General features: G+C 45.3%; 1 protein-coding gene across 1 annotated transcript; it reads left to right on the top strand.

Moving 5' to 3' along the window:
- Positions 1-7,184: 7,184 nt before the first annotated feature.
- Positions 7,185-14,458, top strand: LOC308142718 (high-affinity choline transporter 1-like; the record flags this gene model as incomplete). The annotated part of the gene is made up of 8 exons (XM_080513246.1): positions 7,185-7,368; positions 10,193-10,309; positions 10,585-10,740; positions 11,157-11,305; positions 11,969-12,112; positions 12,267-12,420; positions 13,535-13,752; positions 13,907-14,458. The coding sequence occupies 8 exons, from the start codon at positions 7,185-7,187 to the stop codon at positions 14,456-14,458; spliced, it is 1,674 nt and encodes a 557-aa protein (XP_080369372.1).
- Between the last annotated feature and the right edge of the window lie 2,910 nt (positions 14,459-17,368).

The following is a 17,368-nucleotide window of genomic DNA, read 5'->3' as shown; positions in this document are numbered from 1 at the left end:
TGAAGGGGGTAACTACAATCAAGGCTCATCAAATCCATTGCTTCATGCTCCTCGTCCATCCCTCCATCTTGTATTCTGCTTATCCAATTCAGGGTCGGGGGTTCTGGAGCCGATCCCAGCTACTGTGGGCGAGGCCAGGATCCACCCTGGACAGGTTGCTGGTATGTCACAGTGTCACGCTCGTCAGTCCAATATACATGAAATGTGATATAATTAGAAGAAGCTCTTTTTAAACATGGTACCTTATTTTCAATGTTTCATTTAATTAAATCTGAGACATTTCCAGTCAAATGGAAACAAACAGCACCAACATCCTTGTGGTTTTTTTTTGTTTGTTTTGGTTTTTTTGCCACTGAGGACTGATGCATTGTTTAGTATCATTATACTTGTTCGATGTGTTGAACTTTCTTGGTTTTGGTTTACTAAGTGGCTTAAAGGAGCCAATTAAAAATACCTTGTTATATTACTGAAGTAGATTTCAGAAGTATCTGTACTTCACTTGAGTTTTCACATGTATTCCAACTTTCACTAATACATCAGTTAGTGAGTGAAGTCGAATAATTAGAGGTAGAAAAAGCTTGTACAGTAAATAAACTGTTGTAATCCAAACATTTGACTTTTTATGTTGCTTTAGAGAAACGGTTTACAAAGAAATAGAATATATAGCAGGCCAGCGGCTAGGGAGCATAGACCCCCCCACACCCTGACATACTCACACAAGACGACACCCATACTTATATATAGAATACACACCCCCACACGCACATACACCCATGCTCACATTCACCCCACCACACACACAAACACACGCAGACACTTACACACACACACCCGCACACACCTATCTGCACTCGTATCTCCCTGATACCAATCTACACTGTGATCTCCCTGATACCCATCTACACTGTGATCTCCCTGATACCCATCTACACTGTGATCTCCCTGATACCTGTCTACACTGTGATCTCGCTGATACCCATCTAAACTGTGCTCTCCCTGATACCTATCTAAACTGTGATCTCCCTGATACCTGTCTACACTGTGATCTCCCTGATACCTCTCTACACACTGTGATCTCACTGATACCCATCTACACTGTGATCTCACTGATACCCATCTACACTGTGATCTCCCTCATACCTATCTACACTGTCATCTCCCTGATACCTGTCTACACACTGTGATCTCCCTGATACCTATCTACACTGTGATCTCCCTGATACCTATCTACATGCACTCTGGCTGTGTACACCAGTCCAAACATTCTGACCAAAGACCTGTGAAGACTTATCGTTATACCTGGGCCACCCCATTCCAGTCTCACCTGCACTTTGCCTGTTAGACGATCTCACAGAAATTAAAAGAGAGAAAAACGAGTCCTTCACACTCCTGGTCTCTCGAAGTGTGACAAAAAAGCCAATCCTCATGAACTGGATATCCAAAAGTAATCTTAATAAAACCTTACACCTAGACCACATCACATTGGAGAGGGGGGGGGGGGTAGTACCGGCTTGGGGCTCTTGGGGTCATCTGTGGCTGGGGCGTTGAGGCCTGGGTGGTTGGTGGCCCTGCAATCTGGGGGGGTGCTGGCGTCTATCCTGGGGAGGGGCGGCCTGGCCTGGGGGGTACTGGGGAGGTTGTGTGGGGGAGGGTCTGCTCTGGTTTGGGGGTGGTCCCGCTGGGGTGGGGTGGGGGTGCTGGGAATTGGGCCTTAATGACCTAATTAAAAAGTCGCATCAAGCAGGTAGTGCAAATAAATAAATAGATAAATAGTACAACAACAGACTACAACTTACTACTAATAAAAGCAGAAATAGTAAAAATGCAATAAAAAAAGTGAGTCAGATATAAATAGAACAGAGAATGAAGGTCAAAGGTTAAATGTTTTTTATGTTGAGATCAGGGGGCATGTTGTCGACAGCTGCTGAAAGTAACTAAAAAGTTACTCGTAATCTTTTTATTTCCCCTACTCCTTTTTAGCAGCATCAACATGACAACATGATGTGATTGAGAGACGTGTGATGTCAGAACAGTTTTTACTCTTGTAACAGGAAGAGACCAAGAGTCTCCTCCTGTTGCTGCTTTTTTTCAATGTTGGCATGGCTGCTGTACACGACCAGGGGGGAACGCTCAAAGAGACACCCCAACACACACACACACACACACACACACACACACACACACACACACACACACACACACACACACACACATACGGGTCCCCAACAGGCCATCATGAGATCCCATCCTCCATCAATCCAACCACGATTGAGCAGGGAGAACCACAACCCAGCCCCCCTGGAGCACCATACGTGAACGAGCCTGACCCCCCCGTGCTCCAGCCGTACTCAACCTGGACCGGGGCAGGACCACAGCCAGAGGTGCTGGGGGGACAAAGATAAACTGGAGCAAGTAAACAAGTGATTTCCTAGAATTGCTCTTTGAACAATTTGATTAAAACTCAAAGCCACGCCCAATTTCAATGTGAACCAGTCTCTGTGGCGCAATAGGATAGCGTGTTCGGCTGTTAACCGAAAGGTTGGTGGTTCGGGCCCACCTAGGGATGAGATCTATGGCTATGCACAGAGAGACAGGTCAAGACAAACACAGAAAACCAACTATTCCCTTCGCAGCATCTGTGCTGCTGGGAAAAATCAGGAACTACAACAAACCTCAGTTCCTCATGAACCTGAGGTGAATGCATCAGGCTAAACTCACAAAGGCTGGTTGAAAAACTGCTGGAGGAGGTAATGAAGGTTTGCCTGGCTCCTTCTGCGAGTCTCTGGGAAAGGAAGCATCAACTCACCAAACAGCCACGGATTTTACTTTCCCACATCAGTGCTGCAGTCAGTCAGCAGGAGGTGGACAATGGACTTCTGCTCTCCTTTGCTACACCAAAACTCCCTGACTTTTCTGAGCTGAAGAAGAAGGACCTCTACACCGTCACAGTGAAGGTCATGAACTGTATGTCGCTGACTGGTGTCCAGGAGTCCAGGTGGTCTGAGACGTTGGCACCAGGGTCCTCACCTAGACGCAGCTGTAGGTCCCTGTACAAAGCCCCCATTGAGAAATGCACTGCGGATCTCCAGTGGAGGGTGGTACATGGGGCCGTGGGTCTCCAGTGGAGGGTGGTACATGGGGCCGTGGGTCTCCAGTGGAGGGTGGTACATGGGGCCGTGGGTCTCCAGTGGAGGGTGGTACATGGGACCGTGGATCTCCAGTGGAGGGTGGTACATGGGGCCGTGGGTCTCCACTGGAGGGTGGTACATGGGGCTGTGGGTCTCCAGTGGAGGGTGGTACATGGGGCTGTGGGTCTCCAGTGGAGGGTGGTACATGGGGCTGTGGGTCTCCAGTGGAGGGTGGTACATGGGGCTGTGGGTCTCCAGTGGAGGGTGGTACATGGGGCTGTGGGTCTCCAGTGGAGGGTGGTACATGGGGCCGTGGGTCTCCAGTGGAGGGTGGTACATGGGGCTGTGGGTCTCCAGTGGAGGGTGGTTCATGGGGCCGTGGGTCTCCAGTGGAGGGTGGTACATGGGGCTGTGGGTCTCCAGTGGAGGGTGGTTCATGGGGCCGTGGGTCTCCAGTGGAGGGTGGTTCATGGGGCACCACTCAATCCCCAAACTGACAGTCGAACTGACTCACTCATTCTTCCTCAACTCCCTGTGAAGATTCTCCATCCACCTGGTTGACGTCGTCCTGAGGAGGACTTTCCTTCCATTGTAACGCCTCAAAAGTCTTGAATGAACATCGGCTCGGAGTGATTCTGGCAAATGAATCCAGGATTCACTCTACCAACTGAGCTATAGAACGATGTAAACTGTTTCCTCACAGGCGAGAAAACATTCCAGTGGAATAGACACACAGCAATAGTTTACATTGTTCTAATTCATGTTTCTGAAAAGCCAAGTTTTTATGGACAAAATAGCTCAACAATGTTTTTTTGAGTCTTTATTAAATTGCATGATAATAAACTACTATTTTATTTCCTCATGAGTGGCCCTAAAACTCTTCTGCAGAAACAAGTTGGTCTGAGTTTCTTAAAAAGGTCTATTTTAAAACCTGCTAGTGAATTTCAGTCCACCATGTCTGTGGCAGACAGAAGAACCAGACTGGAGGAAAACTGTGCTGAGCTGAGTGAACTCATTCTATAATCAACAGTTACCATGAGGAGCCTCTCTCATCTGCTGAATTGAATCCACAGGAGGTAATGAGACATCGATGGACTCTGCTGCTCTCTGATTATGTAACTAAACACACCTGTGAGCTACAAGCTTTAAATACTGGAGTTTCAATCACAGCAGGAGGTCATAACTCAAGGGTTTGTGTCCAGAACTATCTGCAGATGAACTTCATCCACAACTGAAGGTTACAGTCTGCTGGAGTCAGTCCTGCAATATGCAAATTAGCCATGAGCACCAGACAGGAGAAAGCCTGACTTTGAGTAACTTTGTAAATAAAGTCACTCAGTTCCAGTGATAATAAGCTGGAGCTGCTGGAGGAGAGCAGAGCTCCGGAGGTGAGGCTCCACACGCCAAGGTTGTGTGGCCGAGACGATGAGCCTCCCATGGGCTCAGGAGAAGCATGTGGGGGGGGTCAGTTGGTGGGTCAGATGGAGTTCTGTGAAAAGTGAATAAAGCCCCGGAGATGTATCCACGGCACGAAGCCTGTTAATCCTTAAAAATCCATATATTAACCACTTCATTATATAAGCTGCAGGGATCAAAGCACGTGGAAAAAGTAAGGGCTTATAGTCCAGAAAGTAGTGTAGTTAAACGATTTATGGATCCGTCAGTTTTCCAATGTGTGTCCACATTCTCACTCCTATACAAGTGGTTCCTTGGGTTTTCAGAAGAAGGAGTGGGAGGAGTTGTGGTTCAGGAACAGTCCTGGTTCTCCCATGCAGGTCCAAGGAGCTGGTCGCTTGAGATCTGTGATGAAACTTTGTCCTGTGTGATCCAGGAGGAGCTGGCCGGTGTTTTCTGTCATTTGTTGGTGGAGTTCGTTATGAGTTCTGGAGGCATGATTCAGTCGTGATATAATTACAGGAATCGATGAGGATGGGATTTGAACCCACACGTGCAGAGCACAATGGGTTAGCAGTCCATCACCTTAACCACTCGGTCAAGAGGTTAAATTAACCACTCAGTGTGCTGCTTTTTGAATGGCCCCTCAGGAATAAATCATTTTATTTGACTTGTCCGGCACCCCACTTGAACTAATCTGACTTCATGCCAAAGTACAGAGACACAGAGCCTACAGCAGTGGTTCTGGAACTCTCTCAGCACTTCCCACAATACATCTCTGGACACGGTGGTCGACCATCCTCAACGCTTTGAAACGCATGTGTACACTGGATCGGTGAATCCCCATGGCCCCTTGATCATCTGTGAGAGGGTGAATCTGGTCTGTGGTTCCACGGCCAGGACTGAATCTGAGGTTTGACCATTGGTTGGAGTCTCCTTCCCAGTACCCGAGCGTAGACTTTCCCTGGGAGGCTGAGAAGTGTGGTCTTGAAGAAGTGTGTCTTGTGGAAATGTTGGAGGTGAGCATGCAGCAATGTCAGTCGGCTGAGGAATCAGACTGCGATCGAACATTTTAATGATCCTTTCACGTAATGAGAGAAATGTTTCCATCAAACGTCTGAGCGGAAAGTAAAGGAAATGTTTTATTTTAGACACGACAGCAAATATGATCCAGCACAGGAATTGATTGTGTCTGATCTAAAGTTACAAAAGGCACAACAAAAACTAATCTTCTGAAAAGTAAACATTCCCACAGTAGACATCTTTTGCCTCCACTTCCCATAATGATTATTTCTATCGCTTCTGGTGCACACGCTGTGACACAGGGAGTTAAATCCCACACCACCTGTGGAGTTTCACAATAAAATGATGACATGAACAAAAGAACAATACAATACAGGCCACTTCTTTTGTCCAGGCATGAATGCTCCCCTGAACTCAAATGCAACCAGACTAAGGTTCGCTTCACGGCCAATGTCAGGGACTATCAGCGGACTTTCCAGCAGATGGAGCCGGAGGACGCCTTGGAGAGCGCAGTGCATTTTGGGTAGTAAACAAACAAAGCTAAAGGCCCCGGCATACATACTCCCATAAGAAGAAGGACAGTTGGCCCGCTGCCATAAATAATTCTTGTTGGCAGGAGCGTTCATACTCCGAGAAGAACCTGTCAAACTCTAAGGCCACGCCCCCTCACCTGCATTTTAACTTTTCAACTGAACAGCTCTCACTTCAAATGTTTTGAACTGTTTCACTAATAAAAGAGAAGATTTGTCTCTGAGCCGCCATGTTGGTTTGGTTTTAACTGCAGGAGTTGAGTGATGCATTCAGAACTGCATGATAACGTGTGTCGGGGTACTGATGGCTTTATGTGGGAGAGCAGATTGCTCTTCAATCTTACACAATGTCATTTGAGAGAGAGAGAGAGCGAGAGAGAGGGAGAGAGAGACAGAGAGACAGAGAGAGAGAGAGAGTTGTACTGTTGAAAACCTAGGCAAACTTGTTTTTTTACATTTTCATTTACTTTGATAAGACATGCTATCAAACAGTACCTGAGCCTTTCAGTCAAAATAAAGCTGAGGACTTTAGGGGTGACCTTTGACTCGTCCATGTCACTGGAGCAACATTGTAGACAGCTGGTAAAAAACAATTGTGTCACATCGCCAATCTCAGGTCCATGATATCTAGAGAGGAGCTCAAAATGACACCTGGACTACTGCAGCAGCCTCTTCACGTGCCTCAACAAAACAGAGCTGGCTCGGTTGCAGTTCATCCAAAGCTCAGCTGCGAGACTCTTGACCATCACCAACAGGAGGGCCCATATTACCCCGGTGCTGATATCACTCCACGACATAGGCCGCGACATCATCACTCTGACACAGGTCCCAACATATATGACAGATTTATTACTTTGTTTATATTGTACAGCTTCCCCATAAAAAGCATTTTCGGCACCATTACATAAGTAAGTATGATTTTCTCTCCACATATCTCTCGACACAACTGCATTGAGCAATATGGTTTCTATCTCTACACGACACAACCGGTTTGACCAGACTGATTAGCTCAGACGAGGGAGGATTTGTTCTATGGTAATTTAAATGTTCCCCACCAGCAGTCACTTGTTCAGTCAGTCACACCTCAGACAGTCTGCGGTGGTCCATCATGGCCGTCAACGTCCCCGGTGCCGTGGTGATGGCGGTCTTCTACCTGCTGGTCCTCGGGACCGGCATCTGGGCCTCCTTCAAGTCCAGACGGGAGCAGAAGAAGAGTGCAGCCACTGGGATGGAGATGGCCCTGCTGGGGAACCGAGGCATCGGCTGGCTGGTGGGGATCTTCACCATGACAGGTGAGCGCCACGCCAATGCTGGGATTTCATAACCCACTGAGTAATCACAAAGTGTCTGGATGAGATTGAGAAGAAAATCAAACTACTGCAGAAAAACAGAAGGACTGCAAGGTGACGCACATTTCACCTCATGGTCCTTCCTCATATTCAACATGAAAGGAAGTTCAAAAAGACAAATTCAAAGTCAAACAGCTTGAGACACGCAGTGGAATCGAACCCTCGTCTTTGTGACTCTCCTGCAGTGTAGTCAGATATCACTCAGGGTAATGACAAGAACATTTTCAGTCGAATTCCTGTGTATTTTTCAGTTTTGAACAGACGTGACAATAAATTAATTAAGTATTTCTACAGCCAATAATATGAAAGTATTTTAGATATCTGTACTTTAATCTTTCCTTCCAATATGATAGTGAGAAAAAATATCTACTTTCATGACTTTAAACTGCCTCCTACATCTACATAAGAGCCTGTGACCTTACTGGGTGGAGTTAATGCAAACTGGCTCATGTCCAGGGTGTAATCTATTACTTCTGAAAGTTTTCCACTGTTTGTGATCAGACTGGTTGCTACACACTTAAGGTGTGAGCCCACTCATTAAACATTCATTTGCATAATTGTGTTTACAGCTGATGTTCGTCATGGTGTTTTTGGAACTCAGCCAACTTGTCATGTCCTGCTCCTCTGCAGCCTCATAGGAGGGTTATAGTGCTGCAGGTTGTGTTTCCTTCTCCTCTGCAGGTTCCAGATGGGCGTGTCAGGCGGCTGTGTCAGAGAGGAGAGAGCCGGCTGGGTAATTCCCTGGATTGAGTGCAGCTGCTTAAGCTCCGCTCAGATCCAGTCCGTGTGTTCCCCCTCACCAAACCTACTCCTTTGGAGGAGCACCAAGCGCAGGGGTGTCAAACTCAGTTCCTCGAGGGCCGAAGCTCTGCACGTTTTCCACGTCTCCCTCCACTGAATGTCCTGATGGTTCATCACCACGTTCAGCACAAAGCCAGATAACGAGCTGCTCATTGCATTCAGCTGTGTGGAAGCAAGGAGACGTGGGAAATGTGCAGGGCTGCAGCTCTCCAGGACCGGAGTTTGACACATGTGATCTAGAGAAAGGACTCAAGCCTTGTTTTATTCCCGTTTGAAGAGTAAAAGATCCTGTGTTGATGTTCAATTGGTTTCCAGGCTGTTTCCTGCACTAGAGCCTCCGTCCACCACCCTGCAACACAAACTGGACCTGTTTCTGTCTATTGACACTTTAGAATTCAGTTCAGTTTTATACAATGGTATTTCTACAGCTCCGAATACAACTCAGTCATTTCAACACGATCTACAAAGGAAAACCAACAATTCACATTGTATTTTCATTTATTTATTAATTTGAATGAGACAGTGCATTTTGATGAACAGACAGTGCTGTAAATATACCAGATTTAGCTCAGAGCTCATTTACATCTTCAGTCCCACAATGTAGAACCATACCACCAAACACAAATATACATAGGTACTAAAGTATGTGTAAAAAATAACAGACACTAGAAAACACATCACATTACAATACATTTACCAGACAGCACATCATTTAAAAAAACATTACTACACCGATGGAGGCTTTCTGCTGACCGATTGGGTTGAGGGGACAGAGGAGTAGAAAGGATAGGATGGATAGAGAAATAGATTGGAGGGATAGAGGAGAGGAAAGTCTAGGATAGGAAAGAAAGAGATCGATTGGGGGGGATTCAAAGTTTGATTTGGATAGTGGGCAGAAACAGACCCTGGTACAGGTAGGGAGCTCTAGAGAGAATGGCAGGAGGAGGAGAGGATAGAAGAGAGGAAAGGATAGGACAGATAGGTTGTTTAAGTTGGGGGAGGTAGAGAGAGGTAGCGAGAGAGGCGGGGGGGTTTAAACAGCCCCAACTATAAACTTTCGTAAATAGAAACGCTTGGATTCTTGTCTTAAAAGTAGATTCTGTTTCAGCCTCCCTAACTGAAACTGGGATCTGGTTCCACAAGATGGGAGCGTACGAGCTGAAGGCTCATTGTACTTTCAGAAAACCGAGGAACCTCCAGGGGGCAGCACTCTTCGAACCAAGTGTTCTTCTTGGGGGATACGGGACTAACAGTTCTTTAAGATAAGATGGGGCCTGGTTGTTAAGAGCTTCATAGGTTAGAAGAAGGATTTTAAATTCTATTCTAGATTTAACAGGGAGCCAATGCAGAGAGTATTGAAGTGACGTGATCTCTTATGCTGGTCCTTGTCAGGACTCTCGCTGCAGCATTTTGAATCGATTGAAGACTTTTTAAGAAGTTATTTGGACACCCTGATATAGGGAGTTACAATAGTGTACTCCAGAAGTAATAAATGATGGATTAGTTTTTCGGCATCACGCTGAGTCAGCATGTTTCTAATTTTGGAAATATTACATAGGTGAAAAAAGGCAGTCCTGCAGATTTGTTTAATGTGAGTTAAAGGATAAATCCTGGTCAAAAATAACTTCCAGGTTCCTCACACTGGTACTGGAGGTCAAACTAGTACCATCCAGTGTGACGATATCTTTAGATAATTTGATTCTCAGATGTTGCCAAAATATCATAATTTCAGTTTTATGTGAGTTAAGGAGCAAAAAATGATGTCTCATCCAAACCATGTACCAAGCATGTAAAAAGTCAAATGTATAGGACCAAAGATAGAGCCCTGTGGAACTTAATGGTTAAACCCAGTGCAGGTTTTTACGGGGGGACTCGGCCGAGGATATAGGAAGATTGGAAGCTGGTGAGTATTTAGTAGTTTAACTGTTATTTGTTCAGTGATTCTGTGTTTTGTGATCAATCTCAGCCACGTGGGTCGGAGGAGCCTTGATTGTTGGCACTGTGGAGATGATGTACACGCCGTCAATGGGACTGATCTGGACACTCATCATGTTCACTGCATACAGTTTGGGGTTCATTGTTGGTAAGAGTTACAGTCATATCTGCCAGACTACTGCTAATCTGGATTTGAGAAACAATCAAAACAGAAGAGAATTGAAGAGTTCTTCCAAACACACCATGACAAACAAGGAACATTTTCTGCTCAGATGTTGGTTCGTGTTTCTGCAAAGAAAGCAGATTGATGGAAAGGATCAATGGCTGACAAGTTATTATGTAATTTTTTTGAATCAGTGTTTGATATCTACATCTTCAAAAAAACAATATACTTTTTGTCTCCTGTTGCACTTTTCTCCTCAGGTGGTTTGTTCTTTGCGAAGCCGATGAGAGACATGAGATGTGTCACCATGATGGATCCATTTCACTTGAAATATGGAAAAATCGCTGCAGCTGGACTGAGTCTGCTTTCACTTGTGGTGGATGTGACCTGGGTACCAGCAACACTGATTGCACTTGGTAAAAATACATTCTCCTGGGATTTGGTAGTTTTATTTTGACAGTCACCTTGATAACAATCAAACTTGGTCGTCTGTCCACTAGAATGTTCTCCCAGTGTTAATGTTTAGAGCTCTGTGTTCTCTGCAATGTGTGTGTGTGAGTGTGAGTGTGTGTGTTGCTTTACTAAAACAAAACAAACAGCACCAACTTGTGGCCCACCATGAAAACTACATAATTTCTGCATCACGTTTCGGCCGTTTCCATAGAAACAAACATTGTTTTTAGAATGTTGCAGTGTAAACGTGAAACCTTTCTGAAAACAAAACACTGAGTTTTCACTTGAAACGTCGTGGTGTAAACGAGGCTTTATACTGGCGTTACTGTGATGCTCATTGGCTGCTGTGCTGTGGACCAATCCTGACGGTGTCTGACAGGAGGAACCATGAGTGTGGTCCTGGATGTGTCCTTCTCCCTCTGCATCTGGATCTCTGCTGCCGTGGCCGTGGTCTACACCCTGCTGGGAGGCCTCTACTCGGTGGCCTACACTGATGTCATACAGCTCGTCCTCATCTTCATCAGCTTGGTAAAGGCTGCTGGAGTAGTGTGTGTGTGTGTGTGTGTGTGTCGGTGGCGTCATTGCAGCAGCCACTCGCGGCCAAACATAAACTACATCTTCAGTGTTTTGGCTATTTCTATAGGAAGGGTCATCGTTTTTAAAATGAGGGCCTTTCAAAAAGGATTTTTTGAAGGAGTTTAGAATTTTATTATGAAAGGCCCTAGCCTAGCTAACCACGTAATATCCATTTGCAAGGTTTTACTAAATGAGGGCTATTAATTTTAATTTTGGAGCTTTTATTTTGAAAGCAAGGACATGCAGATTAACTGGCCAAAGTTAAATTTAAATCTAGTTGCTCAGTACTATGAATTGCAGAACAATGTTCTCCCAAGGTGCAGTTACAGCAACATCATCAAGATGGAGGGAGCATGGTGAAGAGGTCAAATGTGGCTTTACTTAGGCAGAAGAGGAAGAAGAGGAGGAAAGAGAGAAACGACAAATCATTCAGTATCCTTGCCCCCTGGCAAGGCTGGTGGAAGGTTCAGGGTTAGGGCTAGGGTTAGGGTTAGGGTTAACCCAAACCCTGACAACTAAACTATATTTCTATATAATCTGATACGTTTCAAGGAGGGTTAGAAAGAAAACCTCACAGGCTCTGTGTATTTATTGTTCCTTGTCTTTTTCCTACAGGTTGTCTGTGTTCCCTTCGTCATGATGAACCCTCACACCGTGAACATCAGCCAGACTCTGCTGAACAACTCTTTACACTCTCCATGGATTGGCACACCAGACGTTAGAAAGACATGGTTACTGATTGATGAGTTCTGCTCCTTGGTAAGCTGAGGCAACAACATCAAGTAATATCATCTCCTACAATCACACTGCAGTAGGACAGCTCATGTCATTTGTGTTTCTGACACTTCAAAACTAAATTCAGGGAAGAAAATCAGCAGATTTAGTTTTTAATTCACTGCATTTTGTTTTGAAGGTCCTTGGCAGTATGGGATTTCAGGCTATCCACCAGAGAATCTTGTCGTCTTCTTCTGCTGCGACGGCCAAGCTCACATGCTTTGTTGCTGCTTTCATCCTGTTTGTATTTATGATTCCTCTCGTACTGCTCGGTGCGGCCGTGTCGTCTACAGGTAATCAACAGCTTTACCTACTGCAGTCAATTGTGAAAAATGGTGTCTGTGTTATGGTCAATTAAATTCTAATGTCATTTTGAAAAATTGTCCCTCTGGAGGCTCCTGCTGAGGCAGAAGATCAAAGTGTTTCCTGGTTTCTTAATAGGGGCGTAGAAGATGAATGAGAAGACTTTCAACTGGATCAGCAGTTTCCATCAAGCAGCCATCTACAACTCATCAGTAATGAATTCATGCACTTATATAATGATGATCTCTTCATAGAGACTCGTTTACAAATCAATTCTCTGTGCAAGTGAATAAAGTCTCCCATGTTACAGCCTCTAATATCAAACAGCACACATCTGGTAGTGGATCCCTGAGCTGAGTCACAATATTCCTTTTCTATCGTATTAGTGCTGAATGTCAACTGGTGAAGTACCGCCCTCCCTCAAACTGCAGCAATCAGATCCATATTAAAGAAGCACAACCTGGATCCTGAGCTCCTCTCAAACAAGCACCCTCTCTCAAACTGTCCCTTTCTGACAAAGATTCTGGAAAAGGTCGTCACCCTGCAGATTCCAGGACATCTCCGATCCCAACAACGTCCTCGGACGTTTCAATCAGGTTTGAGACCCTCCGACAGCACAAAGACTGCTCTGACAGAGTTTTAAATAACCTCCTGAGAGCAGAAGATTCTGACTCCCCCAGCCTACTGATCCTGCTCCACCTACTCAGTGCCGCCGTGTTCCACCAAGACTGAAAGAACGAGATTGTGGATACAAGTGTCAGGACTCGTGGTGGAGCCATTGGTCCTTCACAGTGAAAGGAGACAGCTAAAGTGGTTCAGGACAACGGCTAAGAGATCCACTGGTGTCCTCTAACTGAACAAAGGACATCCGACTCAGCCCCTCAGCCCGGTCCAAACTACCAGGAGAAATGACATCTCTTGGATGGTCTTCCAGAAATTTGACGTCCTTCAAAAGTGTTGGGGGAAGACAGGGGTGTCCGGGCTGATTGTCTCTCCATACTGCCACTGGGACCGTATGCAGGCCAAGTTGGATAGACGATGAATGAATTAACCATTTTAGGTCTATCAGTCGAACTGTTTCATTCTCCTGTTTCCGTCCTTCAGACTGGAACATGACCTCCTATGGTTCTCCGTCTCCATACAACCGTGGGGAAGCAGCTCTGGTCCTGCCCATCGCCCTGCAGCACCTCACCCCGACCTTCGTCTCCATCATCGGTATCGGATGTGTGGCCGCAGCCGTCATGTCGTCAGCTGACTCTGCTTTGCTTTCTGCTGCTTCAGTTTTCACCAACAACATCTACAAGAACCTCCTGAGACCAAAGGTGAGCTGATCTAGAATCCAACTAAACTGCTTCTTCTTACTACTACAGTACCAAACTCCCCATTCAATGGTTTTACTGTATGGAGAGGAGCCAATAAGGATGATTTGACAGAATGAATGAACATCTGGTTTATAATTCATTGTTTTCTCCCCAGGCATCAGACAGGGAGACCCTGTGGGTGATCCGTGCTGCTGTGGTTGTGGTGGGTGTGGCTGGAACATCTCTGACCAACCTGAAAAACAGCATCGTGCTCTTCTGGTTTCTTGGAGCCGAAGTGGCATACATCCTCACCTTCCCTCAACTCGTCTGTGTCCTCTTTTCTAAAGTGTCCAATGCTTACGGGGCTCTTATAGGCCTTCTGGTGGGACTGGGGGTACGACTCCTCAGTGGACACAAATCTCTGGGCCTGCCCGTCATCCTCCATTTCCCAGGATGCACTCTGGAGGAGGGCGTCTACGTCCAGTACTCTCCGGTTAAGACCATCTCCATGGTGTCTGGTCTGGTCTCCATCTTGCTCTTCTCCTACCTGACGTCTGAGCTCTTCAATAGAAACCTGCTGTCTGAGAGGTGGGACGTGTTCAAAGTGAAACACCGGCAGCTGCCACAAACACCAGCAGGTGGCGCCACAGAGCTGAAGGAGAATGAGAAGCGGAATGGAAACCTCCCTCCTTCTGACATAACAGAACCAATGATGAGCACATGTTAACATTCCTGTCCGGTGTTTATTTACTCATGTAGTGAATGAAGGGGGTAACTACAATCTAGGCTCATGAAATCCATTGCTTCATGCTCCTCGTCCATCCTTCCATCTTGTATTCTGCTTATCCAATTCAGGGTCGGGGGTTCTGGAGCCGATCCCAGCTACTGTGGGCGAGGCCAGGTTCCACCCTGGACAGGTTGCTGGTCTGTCACAGTGTCACGCTCGTCAGTCCAATATACATGAAATGTGATGCAATTAGAAGAAGCTCTTTTTAAACATGGTACCTTATTTTCAATGTTTCATTTAATTAAATCTGAGAATTTTCCAGTCAAATGGAAACAAACAGCACCAACATCTTGTGTTTTTGTTTTGTTTATTTTCCACTGAGGACTGATGCATTGTTTAGTATTATCATACTTGTTCGATGTGTTGAAATTTCTTGGATTTGGTTTACTAAGTGGCTTAAAGGAGCCAATTAAAAATACTTTGTTATATTACTAAAGTAGTTTTCAGAAGTATCTGTACTTTACTTGAGTTTTCACATGTATTCCAACTTTCACTAATACATCAGTTAGTGATTGAAGTTGAATAATTAGAGGTAGAAAAAGCTTGTACAGTAAATAAACTGCTGTAATCCAAACATTTGACTTTTTTGTGTTGCTTTAGAGAAACGTTTTACAAAGAAATAGAATATATAGCAGGCCAGCGGCTCGGGAGCATAAACCCCCCCACACCCTGACATACTCACACAAGACGACACCCATACTTATATATATGTAGCCCGTCTATTGCCTGCAAGCAGATAGAAATAGGGCCCTGAACTCGTTAGCATAAAAACAACAATAATATTAGTTTTGGATTTGAAAATTAAGAGTACCAGGAAACAATCAATGGCAGCCGATGATGGTAAGTAGAGTTCACTGTTTGGTTTTTTTCACCTTTCACCTCAAAACAATTCACAGCCAACAATATGACAAAGAAATCTTAGTAAAAGTTAACAAATAAGATGCTACTTTATTACAAAAAAACACATTTCAACAATAAACAAACAAGCATGAAAACCTCGGCTAAGCCGGCATAAAAGTCTTTCAAATCAAAATAACCCTTTGCGGGCCAGTTAAGTGGGAGTTCATGGGGAAAAATAAACTCAGTCTCGTTCTCCCAAACAAGTGGAATCAAATTCCATGAAATACCTTCTAGAGGTGGTGATGTGAGTCGGTGGTACAAGTTGGAGCTGGGGCAGGAGCAGGAGCAGGATGCAGGAGGTGGTGACGAGGGGCCGCTGGGGTCCCACGTGGCCAGAGGAACTCTGAGCCTCTCGGGGGCTCAGAGCGCTATCTGGTGACGGCTGGTCGTCTTCGGAGGGAAAACAGTTCAGTTGCCGTTGATAGCTCGGACACACGCTGCGAGGAGTGGACGTCTATTCCACCACTGCTCACTTGGCTGATGGCAGTGTATCTACAATGAAGTTCTGGGCTAAAACTTCAGCCGTAGTTCGCTCAGTCCACACTTTGCTTGGTCAGCAAAACTCTCTCCCTCTCGCTGCTGTGTCTCCTTCTCTGCTCTCTCGCAGGCTGGTTCACCCACACCCTCTTCACACCTGTTTCCCTGCACCCCCTCTGCTCACCTCAGCTTCCCAATTATCCAATGAGCAGCCGTCAGGCTGCAGCCAGGCCCACAGCCATCTCTCCACCCAGAAATATCACATTTAAGAAACACACATCATGAAGTACACAAATAAACAGTTGAATACACAAAATGAAATACATCAAACATTCAAATAAACTTTTACATGTTGTACCTTTTTTAACAAACAAAAATAAAGGTATTTAAATCACCTTTTAATATATTTTAAACTATTTATCCCACTACCAGGGACATATCTAAAGCAATGTTTTAATATGTATTAATATTTTCCACTGGGCTACATATAGATTACACACCCCCACACGCACATACACCCATGCTCACATTCACCCCACCACACACACAAACACACGCAGGCACTTACACACACCCACCCGCACACACCTATCTGCACTCGTATCTCCCTGATAACTATCTACACTGTGATCTCCTTGATACCTGTCTACACACTGTGATCTCCTTGATACCTGTCTACACTGTGATCTCCCTGATACCTATCCACGGCGCACGGAGGGAGAATGCAATGACTCGACTTGTCCACCGAGTGGCGACCTTTCAAGAGATTGCAATCAACAACGCGGCCACCAGAGGCGCTCGGCGCACTCTTTCTGGACGGCGTGACGTCACTGTGCTCGTGATCTCCCTTATACCTAGCTACACTGTGATCTCCCTGATACCTATCTACACTGTGATCTCCCTGATACCTGTCTACACTGTGATCTCCCTGACACCTATCTACACTGTGATCTCCCTGATACCTATCTACACTGTGATCTCCCTGATACCTGTCTACACTGTGATCTCCCTGACACCAATCTACACTGTGATCTCCCAGATACCTGTCTACACTGTGATCTACTTGATACCTATCTACACACTGGGATCTCCTTGATACTGATCTACACACTATGATCTCCTTGATACGTATCCACGCTGTGATCTCCGGTAGTGCAAATAAATAAATAGATAAATAGTACAACAACAGGCTACAACTTAGTACTAATAAATAGCAGAAATAGTAAAAATGTAATAATCAAAGTGAGTCAGATATAAATAGAACAGAGAATGAAGGTCAAAGGTTAAATATGTATCAGCAGGAGGCCAGGCAGTGATCAGAACTGAGTTTTTAGAATAACCACTTGGTTTTTTTGTTGAGATCAGGGGGCATGTTGTCGACAGCTGCTGAAAGTAACTAAAAAGTTATTCGGAATGTTTTTTCCAACTCTTGTTCAGCAGCTTGGGCAGACAATATGATGTGATTGAGAGACT

Source organism: Blennius ocellaris, assembly GCF_963422515.1.
Source record: "Blennius ocellaris genome assembly, chromosome: 2".
NCBI lineage: Eukaryota > Metazoa > Chordata > Actinopteri > Blenniiformes > Blenniidae > Blennius > Blennius ocellaris.
This window is presented reverse-complemented; position numbering and strand designations above follow the sequence as displayed.